Source organism: Ips typographus, linkage group LG1 (genome assembly GCF_016097725.1).
Source record: "Ips typographus isolate SLU linkage group LG1, UJ_Ityp_2.0, whole genome shotgun sequence".
Taxonomy (NCBI): domain Eukaryota; kingdom Metazoa; phylum Arthropoda; class Insecta; order Coleoptera; family Curculionidae; genus Ips; species Ips typographus.
In genome coordinates, this window is record NC_138422.1 from 26,954,439 (window position 1) to 26,970,243 (window position 15,805).

General features: G+C 30.0%; 3 protein-coding genes across 5 annotated transcripts; all 3 read left to right on the forward strand.

Moving 5' to 3' along the window:
• Nucleotides 1-1,116: 1,116 nt before the first annotated feature.
• On the forward strand, nucleotides 1,117-12,996 carry LOC145740217 (putative carbonic anhydrase 5). Of its 2 annotated transcripts, none has more exons than XM_081995617.1 (7): nucleotides 1,117-1,204; nucleotides 11,036-11,092; nucleotides 11,145-11,297; nucleotides 12,182-12,311; nucleotides 12,367-12,472; nucleotides 12,537-12,779; nucleotides 12,837-12,996. In XM_081995617.1, exons 1-7 carry the CDS (start codon nucleotides 1,180-1,182, stop codon nucleotides 12,942-12,944), a joined length of 822 nt encoding a protein of 273 aa, XP_081851743.1. In that variant the 5' UTR covers nucleotides 1,117-1,179; the 3' UTR covers nucleotides 12,945-12,996. The 2 variants fall into 2 exon arrangements, with proteins under 2 accessions (XP_081851743.1, XP_081851742.1); XM_081995616.1 differs by lacking the exon at nucleotides 1,117-1,204 and adding an exon at nucleotides 7,461-7,785.
• A 128-nt stretch (nucleotides 12,997-13,124) lies between these two features.
• Nucleotides 13,125-14,395, forward strand: LOC145740225 (prothoracicotropic hormone-like). Its single transcript, XM_081995626.1, has 4 exons — nucleotides 13,125-13,299; nucleotides 13,604-13,819; nucleotides 13,878-13,987; nucleotides 14,043-14,395. Exons 1-4 carry the CDS (start codon nucleotides 13,282-13,284, stop codon nucleotides 14,260-14,262), a joined length of 564 nt encoding a protein of 187 aa, XP_081851752.1. The 5' UTR covers nucleotides 13,125-13,281; the 3' UTR covers nucleotides 14,263-14,395.
• Nucleotides 14,396-15,033: 638 nt separating this feature from the next.
• On the forward strand, nucleotides 15,034-15,788 carry LOC145740232 (uncharacterized). 2 transcript variants are annotated; one of them, XM_081995634.1, is made up of 4 exons: nucleotides 15,034-15,188; nucleotides 15,241-15,319; nucleotides 15,369-15,440; nucleotides 15,487-15,788. In XM_081995634.1, exons 1-4 carry the CDS (start codon nucleotides 15,102-15,104, stop codon nucleotides 15,588-15,590), a joined length of 342 nt encoding a protein of 113 aa, XP_081851760.1. In that variant the 5' UTR covers nucleotides 15,034-15,101; the 3' UTR covers nucleotides 15,591-15,788. The 2 variants fall into 2 exon arrangements, with proteins under 2 accessions (XP_081851760.1, XP_081851761.1); XM_081995635.1 differs by having other exon boundaries at nucleotides 15,532-15,788.
• The last annotated feature ends 17 nt before the right edge of the window (nucleotides 15,789-15,805 follow it).

A 15,805-nucleotide genomic window follows, 5' to 3' on the forward strand; every position in this document is an offset into this window, starting at 1 on the left:
CTATAAGTAAGTTTGAAATTACTTATAATTTTCTTCTTTTTTTCTTATTAAAAAAAAAATTGTTAAGTAAAAATTCTCTCTGAATATTATAACATCGATATGTCATAAACAAATTAATTTATTTCTGCAAGTTTCTCATTAAGACATTCGGTTAAAATTTACAAAAAATATCAATTACCAAACGCTTTAAACAATTATATCCGACAAAACAAAAAAGTCTACTGATAGCCTGCTTAGTGTTTTTTTCCAACTTTATGTTTAATCCTAACCTGAAATTCGTAAAATTAATTTTTTTCCAAAGCAGGGTTTCAAAATAAATACTTAACTGCTTTTTTTTATTTCAAAGTAACGTTTGGGGTGAAAAGTTAGATTTACTAAGGTGTATATCAAAACAAATTGGAAGTTTTCTATGACCAGTATAAACTTGCGTTTTCTTAGTACATCCTGTATGCAATGTTGGATTTACTTTAATTTTTTAATATGCTAAACTTGGATTTGCATTTTAAATCACCCACTACAGAATATTTCGTATACAAACTGCGTTGATACTATTAACAGTACACAGGAAAAAAACTAAAAGATTAAACAATATTACCACGCATGTTCCCTAAACAAATTACTTAAAACTAATTATTATCCAAATGACGGAATATTTTTTTTATTAGCCGAATCCATTATTTGTACTTACAATTATTGTAGGCTACTTAGAATTTCAGGCCTGATAATACAAATAAGATACTTGGAACCATAATTGCAGCTTTAGAATAAGCCTCATATACAGGGTATAAACGAAAATATATGGGAAAACAGTCTGGTTTGGTGTAAAGTAAAATTGTATATTCTAGAACAACTTATTGTTAAAAGAAATTTTGTTTGGTAATATTTTTTATAAATCTCAGGTTTCTAGATCAGGCTGTTTAATAGAAAAAAAGGTTAGGCAAAAATATGGTAATTCATTCAAACGATCAAGAATTTTTTTCAAAATTGTTTAGTATCATCGGATGTTATGAACACCCTGTAAATACATACCGTTATCGTTCAACAGTTTTAATTTTAAAGTAAAATTTTTTAGACTCTGATAAATATGAATATAAAAAGAGATAAAATGTACTTTCTGAAACACTTGTACATTGACCCTACGAAGTATCTCAGAAGTGCGTACTGCTTTTGAAAATTGCAATGACAATTGCATCTCTGTTACCAGGTCAGTAGATTTTAATTTGTTTATAAGGTTTTTGAGAATAATTATTTAATTTTGCTTATAAAAATCACACCTAAAAAGCTTCTCTTACATTTACGTATAGACTTAAACCATTCGAGATATGGACAAGAAAATAATGCTATAAGAGGAGGATCTGCTCTTTTTCACTAAAAATTATAATTCTTATGGCTTAATTAGATCAGCTTTCCATCCTAAAAAGGTCCTTTAAATTTTCTTGAGATATCCAGCAAAAGATTCTGTCATCTTTACTGTGTTTTCTACATGATACAAAGTAAACTTCCGTCAGTTCCAATTGTTCCTAATACGTCTTTAAGTTAATTCTAAGATACTCTAAAAGATTTACATATTTCAAGTGTTTATTATTCTATGAGTTTTGGCTTTTCTTGGTTAAGACAGGTATTTTCCAGAAGGTCTCATATATTTTCGAGTTTCTTAGATCTTAAGCATTTCTTTTAGCAGATTTTGACACAAACTGTGCTTTAGATGTAGAGAAAAATGATTTTTCAACTTCTGATAAAATGATTTAAAGAAAATTTACATATTTCAAGTCAGTTCGTCATTTCGTGGTTGAGATAGATGTTCTTCAGTAGGTTTCTAACCTAATTGACTGTTGAAACATGGAGTATAATTTAGAGTTTTTGTTGTTTTAACTATAATTTTCACTTAAGAACCCCAGTGGCCATAGAGAATAGAAGGGTAAATGTATTGAATGTGACAAATGACCTAATATGGATAAAGACGCAAACGTAACATGGTTACGTCATATTAGAAAATTACTTATCTTATATGCATTTCCTTTGATTAATACACAATTAAGCATTAGTGAGATGCTTAAAGATATGAGTTTTAAAGTGGATGAATCAATTATACAGGGTGGAGCAAGATTTTCTGTAAATTCAGATACTAAAATAGTGTTGATTCTTTGTTGGTAATATAGGCTGATTAGTATCGAAAATATGACTAATAATATGACTAATTTTAAAGTCCACAAAGAAAAGAACAAATACAATACTTGGAATAAAAGAAAAATAACAAAATACGGAAAACACGTGCAGATTAAGTTCTAATTGTTATTAGTAAACAATACAATCAGACAAATCGATTTTGGTCAGGTATCGGAACACACCAATTTAAATTAAAGACAACCAACTAAATCCGTTTTCAAATCAGGTACCATCTGATAACAATTTACTATTCACATAACATGCAAAACGATTAACCGTTGGTAATATTATATTTATGAGCGAGATTAAATTTAGGCATGCGATATTTTTAAATTGATTGATGATGTGATGGTGGCGTCTAATATGTAAATGTTGTAATTGTTTTGGATAAATACATTTACTTGTCAAATGTAACTATTTAGAAACCAAATGTCATTTAACTTGAAGAAACTGAAAATATGTAGAGTAAGACGTTTTGTTTAAAAAATTACCTTCTGCAGGTAATAAGGTAAAATGAGGTGTAAGAACTCTACCGAAATCGAGTAAAAATATAAGCTGCCTCTTTTGCCGCATTTTCTGGTCCACTCTGTACACGAAAAAGCATGTTTTCTAAAATTAATCATTCTGTATAATACATGGTGTTCCATATAAAAAGGGCTTTTATGGGAATCTTGAAATCAATACACAGTTATTCTGCGATACTAAGGCTAAAAATTGGAATTTGCACATTACTGTCAAAAATGCGCAGTTTGGACTGATTTAAAATAAGCTTCAGTTTTCCATAACTTTTTCTCTTTTACAAAATGCCGTAATCACTTTTTGACGTTTCAAAATTGATTTCATTTTTGTCTTAAATAAAAAATTAAAGAATTATTGTTTTACCATATTCGTGGTAGCTTAGTGTACTAAATGTAGCAAAAAAATATTAAGCCATAAAGGCTCCAAGGCTTAGTAACTGATCCAGTTGATTGTACTATTTTTGTTTAACTACTACTTTATATCGCAGAAAATAAGGTTATCATAAATTTAATAGTCCAGTTATACCGCAATAACAAGTAGTAACAATTAACTAATTATACCATATTGTACAAACTACTACAGTTTTATTTCTTTATTATGTTTTATCGTGTATATTGCTTTTTTTAAATAATTCATATTATACTAATCTAGAACTCAACAAACTCATGTTTATACATTTTATTTGACCAATGGTGAAAAAAGTAAAAACAGAATGTTTTTTTAATCGAACTCAAGAACTTTCTAATTTTATTATGAAAAACTTTTAAAAATATATACAATGTGTCCAGTGTGTATATTCTTTCCAGTAAGACATTTACTAGGTACTTGCTAAAATGTACTACCAACTGCTTGGGACGAAAAATGATAATGTAATGACTAACGGTATACTAGAACTACAGCTACAAGGTGAACCATGAATGTAGAAAGAAACAAATCTATTTTACGCTAAGCATGAATGGAATGGAATGGAAACAGATAGTGGTTTAAGAATTACCTAATAAAACACTGAACAAGCGTGGGAACATAACAATATTAACCTTGTACTCTACAGATGGAAGATATTATAAAAACTTTATAAGGGATAGCTACATTCTTTTAAAGGGAGCGCCCTGAAAATGATTTCCTCCTGATAATTTTAAAACCCTGTACGTAACAAAAAAGGAAATTTTAACAAAAAGAAAGATCGTTAGTCAAATTTATAAGTAAAAAATGAATGTATGTAAGTATAATGTTTTTAATTTTTTCTGTTATAAAAAAAATAATCAACCAATTTTAGGCTAGGGGAATTTCATATCAAAACTTTAGATTAACAATTGACCTATAATTATCGATTACATGGAAGTAGGGCTTATTAAAGATATCAAGAAAATTCCAAAAATATAATAAATCATGCCTGAGACGAGTTTAGAAACAGATTAGCTTTCTGGAAGGAAGTAACTGAATTAAAAATTAAGCGTTTAACGAGATATTATCCAAGAATAGTTAGTTTTTATTATCCCGCTTACTTAACAAAATATTGCACATAAAATATTGGTTTTTAACACTAGGATTAGTTTTGTAGTTGTAGTAGAATTGTGCAAGGATTATTTTTATATTGTTAGCAAAAATTATTGCTTTTGTTACATGACATGTTTGTTTAAGTTAAATTAAATTAGTATTTAAAATTGAGTCTAAAATTTTAAGTAGGTTCTAGTATTGGTTACTCTCTAAACTCTTGGTTCAAAATTATGAAAAAACAAAACTGCAACTTTAAGAACCATAAAAAATACAGATAGATAGATAGATATTACAAAATTGCGTCTACGTTCTTTTTACTGGTTTAAAAGTAACAGAAACAACTTAATTGAGGGCCAATTGATAATCTTCATTAATTTAAAAGACTCTTATGTTCAGTTTTTTTTTGTCATAAATAATATTGAGCATACACATTTTTAAAATCACCCTGTAGCTCAGAAACGAAGGCAACTATGGAAGGTACGATTGCACTATTGTTTCATAATAACTGATCACAAATTTGAAACAGTTATTTGTGTACCCTGTAAAACCATCGAATTTGAGACACTCTGTACATATAAATTCATTATCTTAGAAAATAAAGCAATAATTATAGTAATCTATAATGCTTTCAATTAAATTAAGGGCTGGTAACACATTTTCCAAATTATTACTTAATGCATACTTAAAATCGAATAATTTTTGCCACTAATACATAATCCTTATTTCTGATAGTCTTTATGTAATCCTCTCTAAAATCCCGAATACCGAGTAATACTGTTGAGCCCTCATAACTTAAAAATCTGTCCAGATAACTTATCCTAGATTTAAAAGCTAAAACCGAAAACCAGTTCACGTAACAACACTTTTGCACTATTATTATCAACACAAAGAAAAGGTGGAAACATTAAAAAAAATTCTACTTAACTACATAAATCTAGATGAGGTTATAATCTATTGCAAAAATTATTCAATTATTCAGGATTAGGTATTTGTTTTTGGTACATTTAAGTGTGTTTTTCCTGGCGATTATTTGACAGGAATCAATCAAGTAAGCATTTTAGGAATGACTTTCGATATAATGCATTTAAGCATAGAGAATTTAATATGTAAATATTTAGGTTAATTGATCCAATTTCCAAATAAAATTGTTTTAAGTCAAGTTTTAGTTAATTACCAAATCTTTATTTAACTATGAGTCAAAGTAGTTGGACTAATATTCACTTTTTTAAGAATTATGCAGCATTATAGGTATTTTTGTCAAATCTTACGCTTTTATGTGATAGTTGCAGTTGCACATGCGGGTGCAGTAGTTATTTGTGTATCAAGGGCTGAAAGAGGAGTATTAGAATATAATACAATAATTTAGAAACCAATAATTTTTGGAAAAATTAGTTTGCACAATTACCACACGATGTCATTGATTTTTTTGAAACTTTACGGCTCGCTGGCAGGGAAGGTGCGTAAAAATGATCGAAGGCTCTTGGTCGTAATAGTATATTACGTAGTACTGTAAGACTCATGGACTTTTTCCATATCGTGCGTAAAATGCCTTAGAGCACGTGTGACGTACTGTACTTTACCTACGACCAAATGGAAAGTCCTGTTTTCGCAATTCATATAATTCAGTGTAACTTTTTTAACTTCATTAAAAAAGTATATTTTCAACGTATTATTTGTACTAATCATAGATATTATTCCACTAAAGAAAAAAATATTAACGTAAAAAAATCACAAATCAAGTTACTTAAATAATTATTAGTGTTGTTTCTAAAATAGTTATTTATGGTGACAATACAGTTATTAAGAAGAAAAGAAAAACTTTCAGTAATATTACTTGATGTGTTTGCTACTGCAGATAATATTCTAGACGAAGTGGTAGTTACTTAAAACTGTATGCACAATGCATTACGCGATGATCTCCATCTAATATAACTCTGATAAAGAAAGAAATGTAAACAAAATCTATTTTTTGACAAAATACGTTTTTTTTACAACTGTGCGTAAAGAGGTTCATTACGTAACGGAAAACTAATCGTAATTAGCTATTTACACTGAGGTCGTAGGTAAAGTCATTTTTTCCGCCATGGAAGTTTTGAGGCGATTGAAAGCCAATTGTTCGTAAAATTGTTGTACGTCAGAAGTTTAAACAAGATTTTTCGTACAACAAATAAATAAACGTGATTTATATTTTTAAGTACTAATACTATAAGTATTGCTAATCTTGTAGGTTGATTATATTTTACGGTGTTGTTACTTTACTAGCTTTAGGGTAATTGTATTTTTTTCTGCCCGCGTCGTAAATGTACTATTTTACGACCACAAATGGAGGCGTAAAAAAAACAGGTCCGAAAGTACAAAATAGATAATTATGTATGTAGGGCGTAAAACACAACTTTCTACCAGACTAACAACAAAAACGTTTGCAGGTCATCAAAATCTGTGGACCTTTCTAATGTAGTGGACTTTAAATCAGTTTCATTCAGGTCAAGTTTTGAAAATTAAACTTTTTATACCGAATTATACGAGGTGAGTCAAATTAGTGATCCGTTACAGGGTCGTAAAGTTTTAGAGAATTTTATGACAAACTGTTTAGCGGGTTGCAACAATGCATTTTAGTTTCTAAACCACGTCAATGACAGTTCTGAAATGCAGACAAATAAAAGCAATACCATCACCCTGTAGATAAAAGTATGGTCTGAAATTTGCAATGTGAAGTTACAAACTTTGTTTTAAAACAACAGCAAAACTCAAGCACCTCAAACATAAATTCTATGTTATGCAAACATAAATGTAACGGACAAGCAAAAGAAAACTGTTTACTGATTTAATTTTAATTGTCTAGCCAGGCTGCTGATCGTAATAAAACGAATCAATATCAAATTTTCACTAGAAAGACAAAGTAGAACCGATAAATGTTGCAAAAAATAACCGAATCTGATACTTACAAACAATACAAACTCAAAGAAACTATATGAAAACTTTTAAATGCATTTATAGTTATATAGCAAAAAAGTTATTATATTAACTAATAAAATTGCTAGTTTTGTAGATATCTAAATTGCAATTTAAGATTCGTAAACTGTTTCATTACTCTTTCATACAATTTAGAGGACATTTTTTCGAAATGGCGATAACAAGTCTGATAACACGAAATAAAACACAATCAAAATCCCGGTAAGACTAATGGCAGACAAATTATTACCGGATTAAACTATCCGTATGCCGAATCATTCGAAAAACGGTGGGATTTGCAAAAGCCATTTATTAATATATTCACATCAGAACTGTTTTATTTAATAACAGGCTGAGTGTCCTCAAAACACCACTTGAAGAACGCGTCCACGTGATTGATTGCGACCAGTTTTCGGTTTCGGTTTTGTCGCAATAGAATCACTTGTTTTGCTAAGTGTTTTGGAAACGAAATGACCCGGGAAACGATATTTTCTGCCAGTAATAATTATGTACAAAAAAAAGAATACGTTCCTGAAAGTGCTACCACGGTAATTGAAACGGAAAACAAAAGTTTGTTCAAACAGAAGAGTTTCATACTTGGTGTAGCAGTAGGTGCTATCTTGGTTAGTTTAATTGCAGCCATCGTAGTAGGTGAGTGATTTTTTTTTAATATACAGGGTGACACTAGCTAGTACTAGCGTAATTGATTCTAAGAAGCCTTTTAGAGCTCTATACAGTAAACTTAAATTTAGCAAAAACTTTCAGTTTTGGAGATATCGTAGAAAAACAAACGTGTTCACCAGTGACAGGGTGTTCAAATTACAAACTATCTAACAAATTACTTACTTCCTTTATTAATGCATTGAAAACTGTGGGTTATTTAAATATAACATTTTTTCCTTGCAAAACACTTCGAACAGTAACCAGAGGTACAGATTACACTGGGTGTTCAAATTACTAACTGATTGCAGTGAATTACTTAATGTAGTTTATTACTGCATTAAAAATTTCAGCACACTTGTATCGAGGAAATTTCAAAATTAGGAATCCCATGATAAGAAGAGAGATATTAATGTTCTAGCTAGACAAAGACAAAGAAGCATAAGCTTGCAAGCGACACGTGTCAGTTCAACCAAAACAGATGTGACGTCATTTGACAGTTGGTCACGTGACTAATTTATCAGGAAGTTTGATTAAAATCTTGTGACTAACTGTCAAATGACGTCACAACTGTTTTGACTGAACTGACACATGTCGCTTATCATGGGATTATTATGTAAGTTTTGAAATTTTGAAATTTGAAATAAAAGTATCATAATTAAAAAAATCTTGTTGTCAAATTAATTTATGCAGAATCAGAAAAATGTAGTTTTTAGATAACTAAACTTTTCTTAGAAAATGGATGAAATGTCCCTTGGTAATTAGTTCTAAAATTTGTCTTTTTTAAGAAAACTAGATTTTCTTGTTTTATGTTTTTGACATATTTTTACCACATTTAAAATTTTTTTATTATTTTTTTAAACAATCCTGCTCGTTTTTTCTCCTTTTGTATTTTCCAAATTTACCAATTATTAGTATTTTGCCAAGAAACTTTTTGATTTAAGACAAAAAAATGTACAGTAGACAATGATGTACTACGCTTCTATGTAGTTTCAGTAATGTTTGACATTATTTGGATATCTTTTCTAGCTTGGACCAAAAAAAACTTAGACAATAAATCGGATTTTTTTTTCTAAAAAAAAACGGTCACGTGACGGATTCAAAAAGACTTGCCACAATGTTGCTTCAAGGCATTTCAAAAAATGTTACGGATTTGTCAGAAAATATCTGGATAGAACGGTTTTTAATTTTTTTTTTATTTTGATAGGATAAAAATACTTATTTTGCCAAAGAGAAGTACGTATAAAATGTTGCCAAATTTTCAGTTATTTCAGGCAAATAATAATGTTAGTAAATTGTTGGAAAAAATATAAACTACACCGTAAAGTAAAAGTAAAAAAGTTTTACCAATTACCAACTATTTTTTATCTATGAAACACACTGTATATTGCAACCCCCAAAGACTTTTTTCTGGTAAGCTGCGTAGAACTAAAACAACTCTAAATATCATGACAATGTTTGGTATGAACAAAACAAAACTGTAGATCAAGAGAAAGAAAAACACGATTGAGACACCCGGTATTTTAAATGCTGTTAATCTGGATTAGAAAATTTACAAAACAAAACATACTCTTTATTCTATTCTGTTAGCTAATTAAAGAAAATGGATAATTTGTCATTGTCAGCCATTGAAACAAATTCATTACGTATAGATATACCTACTATTTGTTTAATCCACTGATTGTATCGTTTGAAGTGGCTTTTGAAAAGTTACAGATTTTGTAAAATTATGTTGTATATAAATGTTGATGATCGTTGATTCAATTATTATAACTTTACTACTTGCGACGGTTATCACGTCCAAGTTGATCCACTTGCAATTAATTAATTTTGTACTGCTTTTTCTGCGTTTTTACTTATACAGGGTACATCGCGATACTGGCTCAAACTGTGACAAAAACCGTAGGAAGCATAGTTATGAAAATTTAGCAGATTACCAAAGGTCATTTTAGCTTCACCAGAACTTTTTCCTTTAAATGAGACACTGAGTATAATGATAGTCGATTTGGTACTTGGCCGAATTTCAGACATACAAGTTTGTAGCACTCTGTATTTGCACTTTACTGCCTAATATGTTTGAGAAATAACTGGTTTTGGAATTTGTGTTATTTAAGGTCGCTTAATTCTAACTTTATTACTAGTACTGAAAATCGGCATTTCTTATGACAGTTTTCAGTGTAAGACGAAACCAAATAATAATAATTTTATAATTAATTACATAAAATTTAAATTTACATAAAAAGTTTTTTATTTGTCATAGTCAAAACACTTACATTACGTCTCCCTCATTTTACTTTGATTCTTGCCATTCAGTCAATCTCATTATACTCATACATTTTTCGTAGCAATTTTAAAACGTGTTTTTTTCCTTCAACAATTACAATACATCCTCAACCGACTGTATTTCCATGTAAACAATACTCTATATCAAAAGCATACACACACGTTAAGAACAAAGTTTTAGAGCAATTAGTTTGATAGTGTGGGCTTTTTTGATAATCTTTTAACATCAACTGTGGATATCCCTCTAGCTGTTTTGTGCTGTTAGCCAGCTGTGGAATAAAATTATTACTATTTACCTCTCGGATTTGCTAACCTAACTTAAACCTTTATTAATTTACCATATGACTTGATTGCTGCTAAATCAATTTTATTATACTAAGATTAATTGGGTTTCTGCGATTCAGCCCATGTGATAAAGGCCATATTATCTTTTATGAAATACAGTGCCAGTTTGTGATTGTATTATTTACTACCTTGGGGTTTTCAATCAAATATCCGGGTTTTCTTGATAAGATTATAATTGGCTTTTACTTCGTCTTAGTAGGTATTCTGATTGCGACGAAAAATTTGCCTAATTTTATGCTGTAACGTAATTAAATAATGTATTTCAACCAACCAGAGGCATTAGAATATTTTACTCATTAATCATGTTCTTCAGACGGAAGAAACAGGTTTTTTATTAGACAGTTTACATAAGTGAAACCTGATATTTCACCTAAATAACCTCAGTAATTATTTACTTTAACGATGTCAAAAAAAAAAACACTTGAATTAATTAATTCCTGCTATTTCGTTGAACTTTTAGCCTTACTTTAATAACTAGACATTTTTATTGTCTGGACAACACAAAACCAAAATTAAGTCAGGCAAGTGTGGTGGAAATAGGACATACTTTTATGCAAAACTTCTTATAAACATCTGTAGGCTGTAAAATGACTAAACCAAATTGTATTTTTAGTTATTCTGAAACTGACCTCAATATCCAGTACATCAGCATGGAGTTATGAAGAACAAGGTAAGTCAATCAGTTATAAAATATGCAAATATTAATGTAACCCAAATTACAGACGAATGGCCTGGCACTTGCCTAACTGGAACCATCCAATCTCCAATCGCCCTTTTCGAATCAGATTCTGTGCAAAATAACGATATACCAGTATTTGTATTGAAAAACGTTGACTATTTTGGTGAAGTTGAAGTTGAAAATAGCGGACATACAGGTAACAATTTGAAATTGTTAATAAAAATAGAAATAATTATAAATGTCATGTTTCCTGGTTATTGTTTTGTACTAACTGAGACAAATCCAGACTAAGCAAAACATCTTTTGTAAACTTTCATTTATTGCATTTACTGCACATTTATTGTAGATAAATATTTACGTTACTTTATCTAGTTGTAAAGCCTAATCTGGCAAATATCAAGTTAATTTGAGTTCATTCTGTTGCACCTTAAACAAATTTTGATAGAAGCAGAAACTTTTAAAACGCAACAAATTGTAACCGAAATTGATGGACAAACCACTAAGGTCCAGTTTTACAGTTAGTTTTGACATTATATTGCACTGTTTGGCCACTATAGTATTTATCATTAATTTCAGTCACATAAGTTATAAATACAGAAGAACATTACCTGAATTGCTATGTGTCAGTTTACTCATCTTTGTCAGTCAGAAAATATCGTTTGATTCATCGATGATTTTTGTATGTAAAACACGAAAAAATGTGAAGCTAAACCTGTAGATAAAACAGAAATTAAAAAATGGCACTTTTTCAATTTTTTAAAGGTTTAAAGTGCTTTTATTGTGCTTAGTTCATCTAATATAAGGCTTTTTGGTATAAATATACCCTTTGCTGTGCACTGGAACCCTTCTGGTGCAAAATGATAATTTGCCAAAATTTCAGTTTTGACAAAATGTATATTTTTTTAATTTTAAAAGTGTCACTTTTCGCCATTATAAAGAGCTTGAAAAATACTACAGAATAAGCTACAACTGGCATCTCTCTAGCTCTTCACGTTTCCGATATATAAAATTTCCATTCTTTTTTAAAAATGAAAAATTTTACATTTTTTTTCTCTAAAATAAAATTTTGCGTTGTTTCAGTTAATGTTAAACTAATCGTAGAAGAAGAAGAAGACAAACCAAAATTATCTGGAGCAGGACTTTCCGGAAATTTCACTTTGAGCAATATTCATTTCCATTGGCCTTCTGAGCACACAATTAACGGCAAATAGTGAGTTTTTATCAAAATATAGTTTTAACAAATTTATTTTATAATAAATATTTAGCTATGACTTGGAAGCCCACTTAGTATTCTACAATGAAGAATATGAGAGTTTGGAAGATGCCTTACCCTACCAAAATGCAGTAACTGTGATTGGAATACTATTCCAGGTATGTCTTTCACTATTTGTTTTATAATTTGAGGGAATGGTTGGTCAAATATGGGTTTAAACAGGAAACAGATAGTGAAAACGTGACAAGCCATGACAACTTTGAAGTTATAGACCAAGCTGTTGAGCGGGTTTACCGAAAAGCTGGTTCTACAGTGACGGCTTCAGGGGCAATTACAATTTCCGACTTTTTCCCCACAAACATAGAAACTTACTTCCAATACACCGGGTCTTTGACCACACCTGATTGTAATGAATCTGTCAATTGGATTGTAATAGCGAATCCTTCAACTATTTACGAAGAAGATGTGAGTGTTTTTTTTTTCTCTGAAACTATTGACATTGCAACTGTCCCTGAATTTCAGCTGGACCACTTAGCAATTATCTACACTGAAGAATCTGAACGACTGAAATACAACAACAGAGACCTGCAAGAAACAAACAATCGTACAGTGTATCTTCACACCGCGTAACGATTATTTAAGACTGAAATGTATGTTTAAGAAATAAAAACTCTACCAAATCCTTAATACTTTCCCCTGCCTACGTACACATAGAAAACATAGGAGAAAAACATATTGTGATTTCTAAAGGAAATCCGATCCTATTCGTACAATAACGGCTTGTAAGTAATTTTAGGAAAAAAGTGACGCCTTTCGGGACAAGGTTTCTATAAAAAGGATTGTGATTTGAGGACCGTTCGCATTAATTTTTAGGGTCCGATAACGTAAACCCTTTTAGATTTTTGCCAGTAATAATTAGTATTTTAGCTGCAATTCGTTAAGTGTGAGTGGTTTTCCAAAAAGTGGAATGGTGGTTACATTCAGAGTAAGTATAGATAAGTATTTTTACTGCTTTTTCATACTTTTAGTACTACAGCACTTCAAGTTCGAAATTTTCTATTTTTTTAAATGGTAGACCATATTTTTGAGAGCTTTCAAACTATTTTCTCCCTAAAATCGAAAATTCTTCCTTTTGGCAAAAACATAAAATAATGGACGGTGATTAAAATTGTTAAAAAATTGCTAATTTGATGTCATAGAACATATCTCTTGTACTAAAAGTACAAGAGTAGTTTTAATACTTTTTTAAAGTGAAACGCTTTGTATTGTTAATTACTATTGTTTTTCAGGTATCCCACCTTATTATAGCCATCGTATGTCTAATTAAAATTAGAATAATTACCTCAATACAATTAACAGATGGAAAGAAATTACTGGATGAATCTGATGAACGACTTTTTCAATCTGTGCGATGTTCTGAAAAATACAAAAATCAGAACATGGATGAGTGCTATAAAGCCTCTAAATCACTTGCTTTCCAATTGAGCCTTCTTCTTGACAAATATGTAAGTTTTACATTGAAACCATTTTAAGAGCAATGCAAGACAGTTAAAGTGGTTTTAGAGCAAAATGAGGAAAGAGAAGAAAAATGTTGTCGAGCCAATCTCTGATCTTCCATGTCAATGCGAAATGACTAACAGATTAATGGATTTAGGAAACGATTTTTACCCAAGGTAAATTATTAATGTCACTTTATTGAATACACTCACATTTTCACACATATTTCAGATACGTACAAACAGGGGTGTGCAAAAAAAACTCGTGCGGAATGTATCAACGTTGTCAACCGAAACGTTACAGGGTGAGAGTGTTGAGAAAACGCGATTCTGAACTTATGTCAGAAGAACAGGAAATTGAGACTTTTATGCCAGAAACTTTAGCGGAAAACTGGGTTGATGATAATGTGAAAGTTGTCATAGCCTGCGAATGTAGACCCCGTCAGTTTTAACTGACTATCAGTGAACGAAGGGGCTGTGTTTGTGACTGATTAGTTTTTAGTTGTTTTGTTGAATGTTTTGCTTAAAAAAAATGGAAGTAATATTAACAAATCATAAAATAAAATAATACAGTTTCTATAAGCATTTTTGCATTTTGTGTTTTTTCCTCAAAAAAAGTTGAAAATTGGAAAATGTTGTTATTCCAACAATTTTGTGATCTGTTAGTTTGAAGCAATTTTGTTTTAGTCTGATTTTACTAAAATAGTTAACCAATTAGGCAAATTTCTCATTTTTATTTAATTTTAGTTCCCAATTTGATTATACTTTCTTTAGATTTATGAGCCTTGTATTTGCTAAATCAACTTTATATTGGTACATTGGGATTTGTGACGTCATTTAAATTTTCTTTGAATTCAACTATAGTTTATTTACTCTTCATATAAAAACATTGCATTGCAAAAGATATAATATCCGTTAAATGCTAAATGCGTATTCTGCGTTTAGTTAGTTCATGCTTGTGCATTTATTTCAATTCATATAAAAGAACTTAAATAACCATAACTTTTTTAAGTACCTCAACATCAGTAAATTTAAACAAGAGCCGGAGTATGGTGTTGATCTATCAGATTATACAAATTTATAACCAAGTAATTAACTTAACAATTTTTAATGATTAATATTAAGTCGTTATCCAGACTGTAGCTCCAGAAATTAAACTGCTTTAAGTTGAGAGGCAGTTTTCGGAAAATGCAAAAACAATAATACAACTCTGTTCTGAAACCTTGAAATGTTTTCTTCAAGAAACTTATTTAAATGAGAATGTGAAGCTAAAACATTCACAAGTGTCAACATGAGTCCAACAGTTGTGATTGTATTTTTTGTGTTTATTCACAATGTGCTACCTACAGCAGAAAGTGCACCTTTAGGGTTCGGTTTGGTAAGTCGTGCGCTAATAAAATCAGAAACAACGTGTGAATATCAAATTTTAGCTGGGAGATATTCTTGATAACATTTCTTGCGACATTTTGAACTACTGTGATGAGAGTGAAGAAGATGATTCATGTACAGGTACTCATATCTCTAAAAAATATGATTTTTTTTAAAGATTTTTAAACAGATGAACCTGACAAAATGGAGGAAAATACTGAAAATCAACCAGTTGTACAACCAATATCCAGTACTACTCCAGGTAAGTGTATGAAATTGTTTATTTTTTTATATTACTATTTTTTAAGCCGTCAATTCTCCTGGTACTGCTTCAATTGATACATCAACTACAGCTGCTACATCATCGTCTACAGAGGCTACATCATCGTCTACAGAGGCTCCAGCACTTTAGGCATGGATTTACAATAAAAAAATTATGTTATGTACATTAAATGTTAGAAATACAGTTAGCTAACCATTTTTAAGCTATTTAATTTCAAATTGTCATAAACTATTAAGAAATAGCTTGTCATACGTAGTAAATATTTGCTAACTCTTAATTACTTTTGTTATAATGGTAAATATTACTTAATAAATAGCTAACTTGTAATTTATTATTTTATTTTT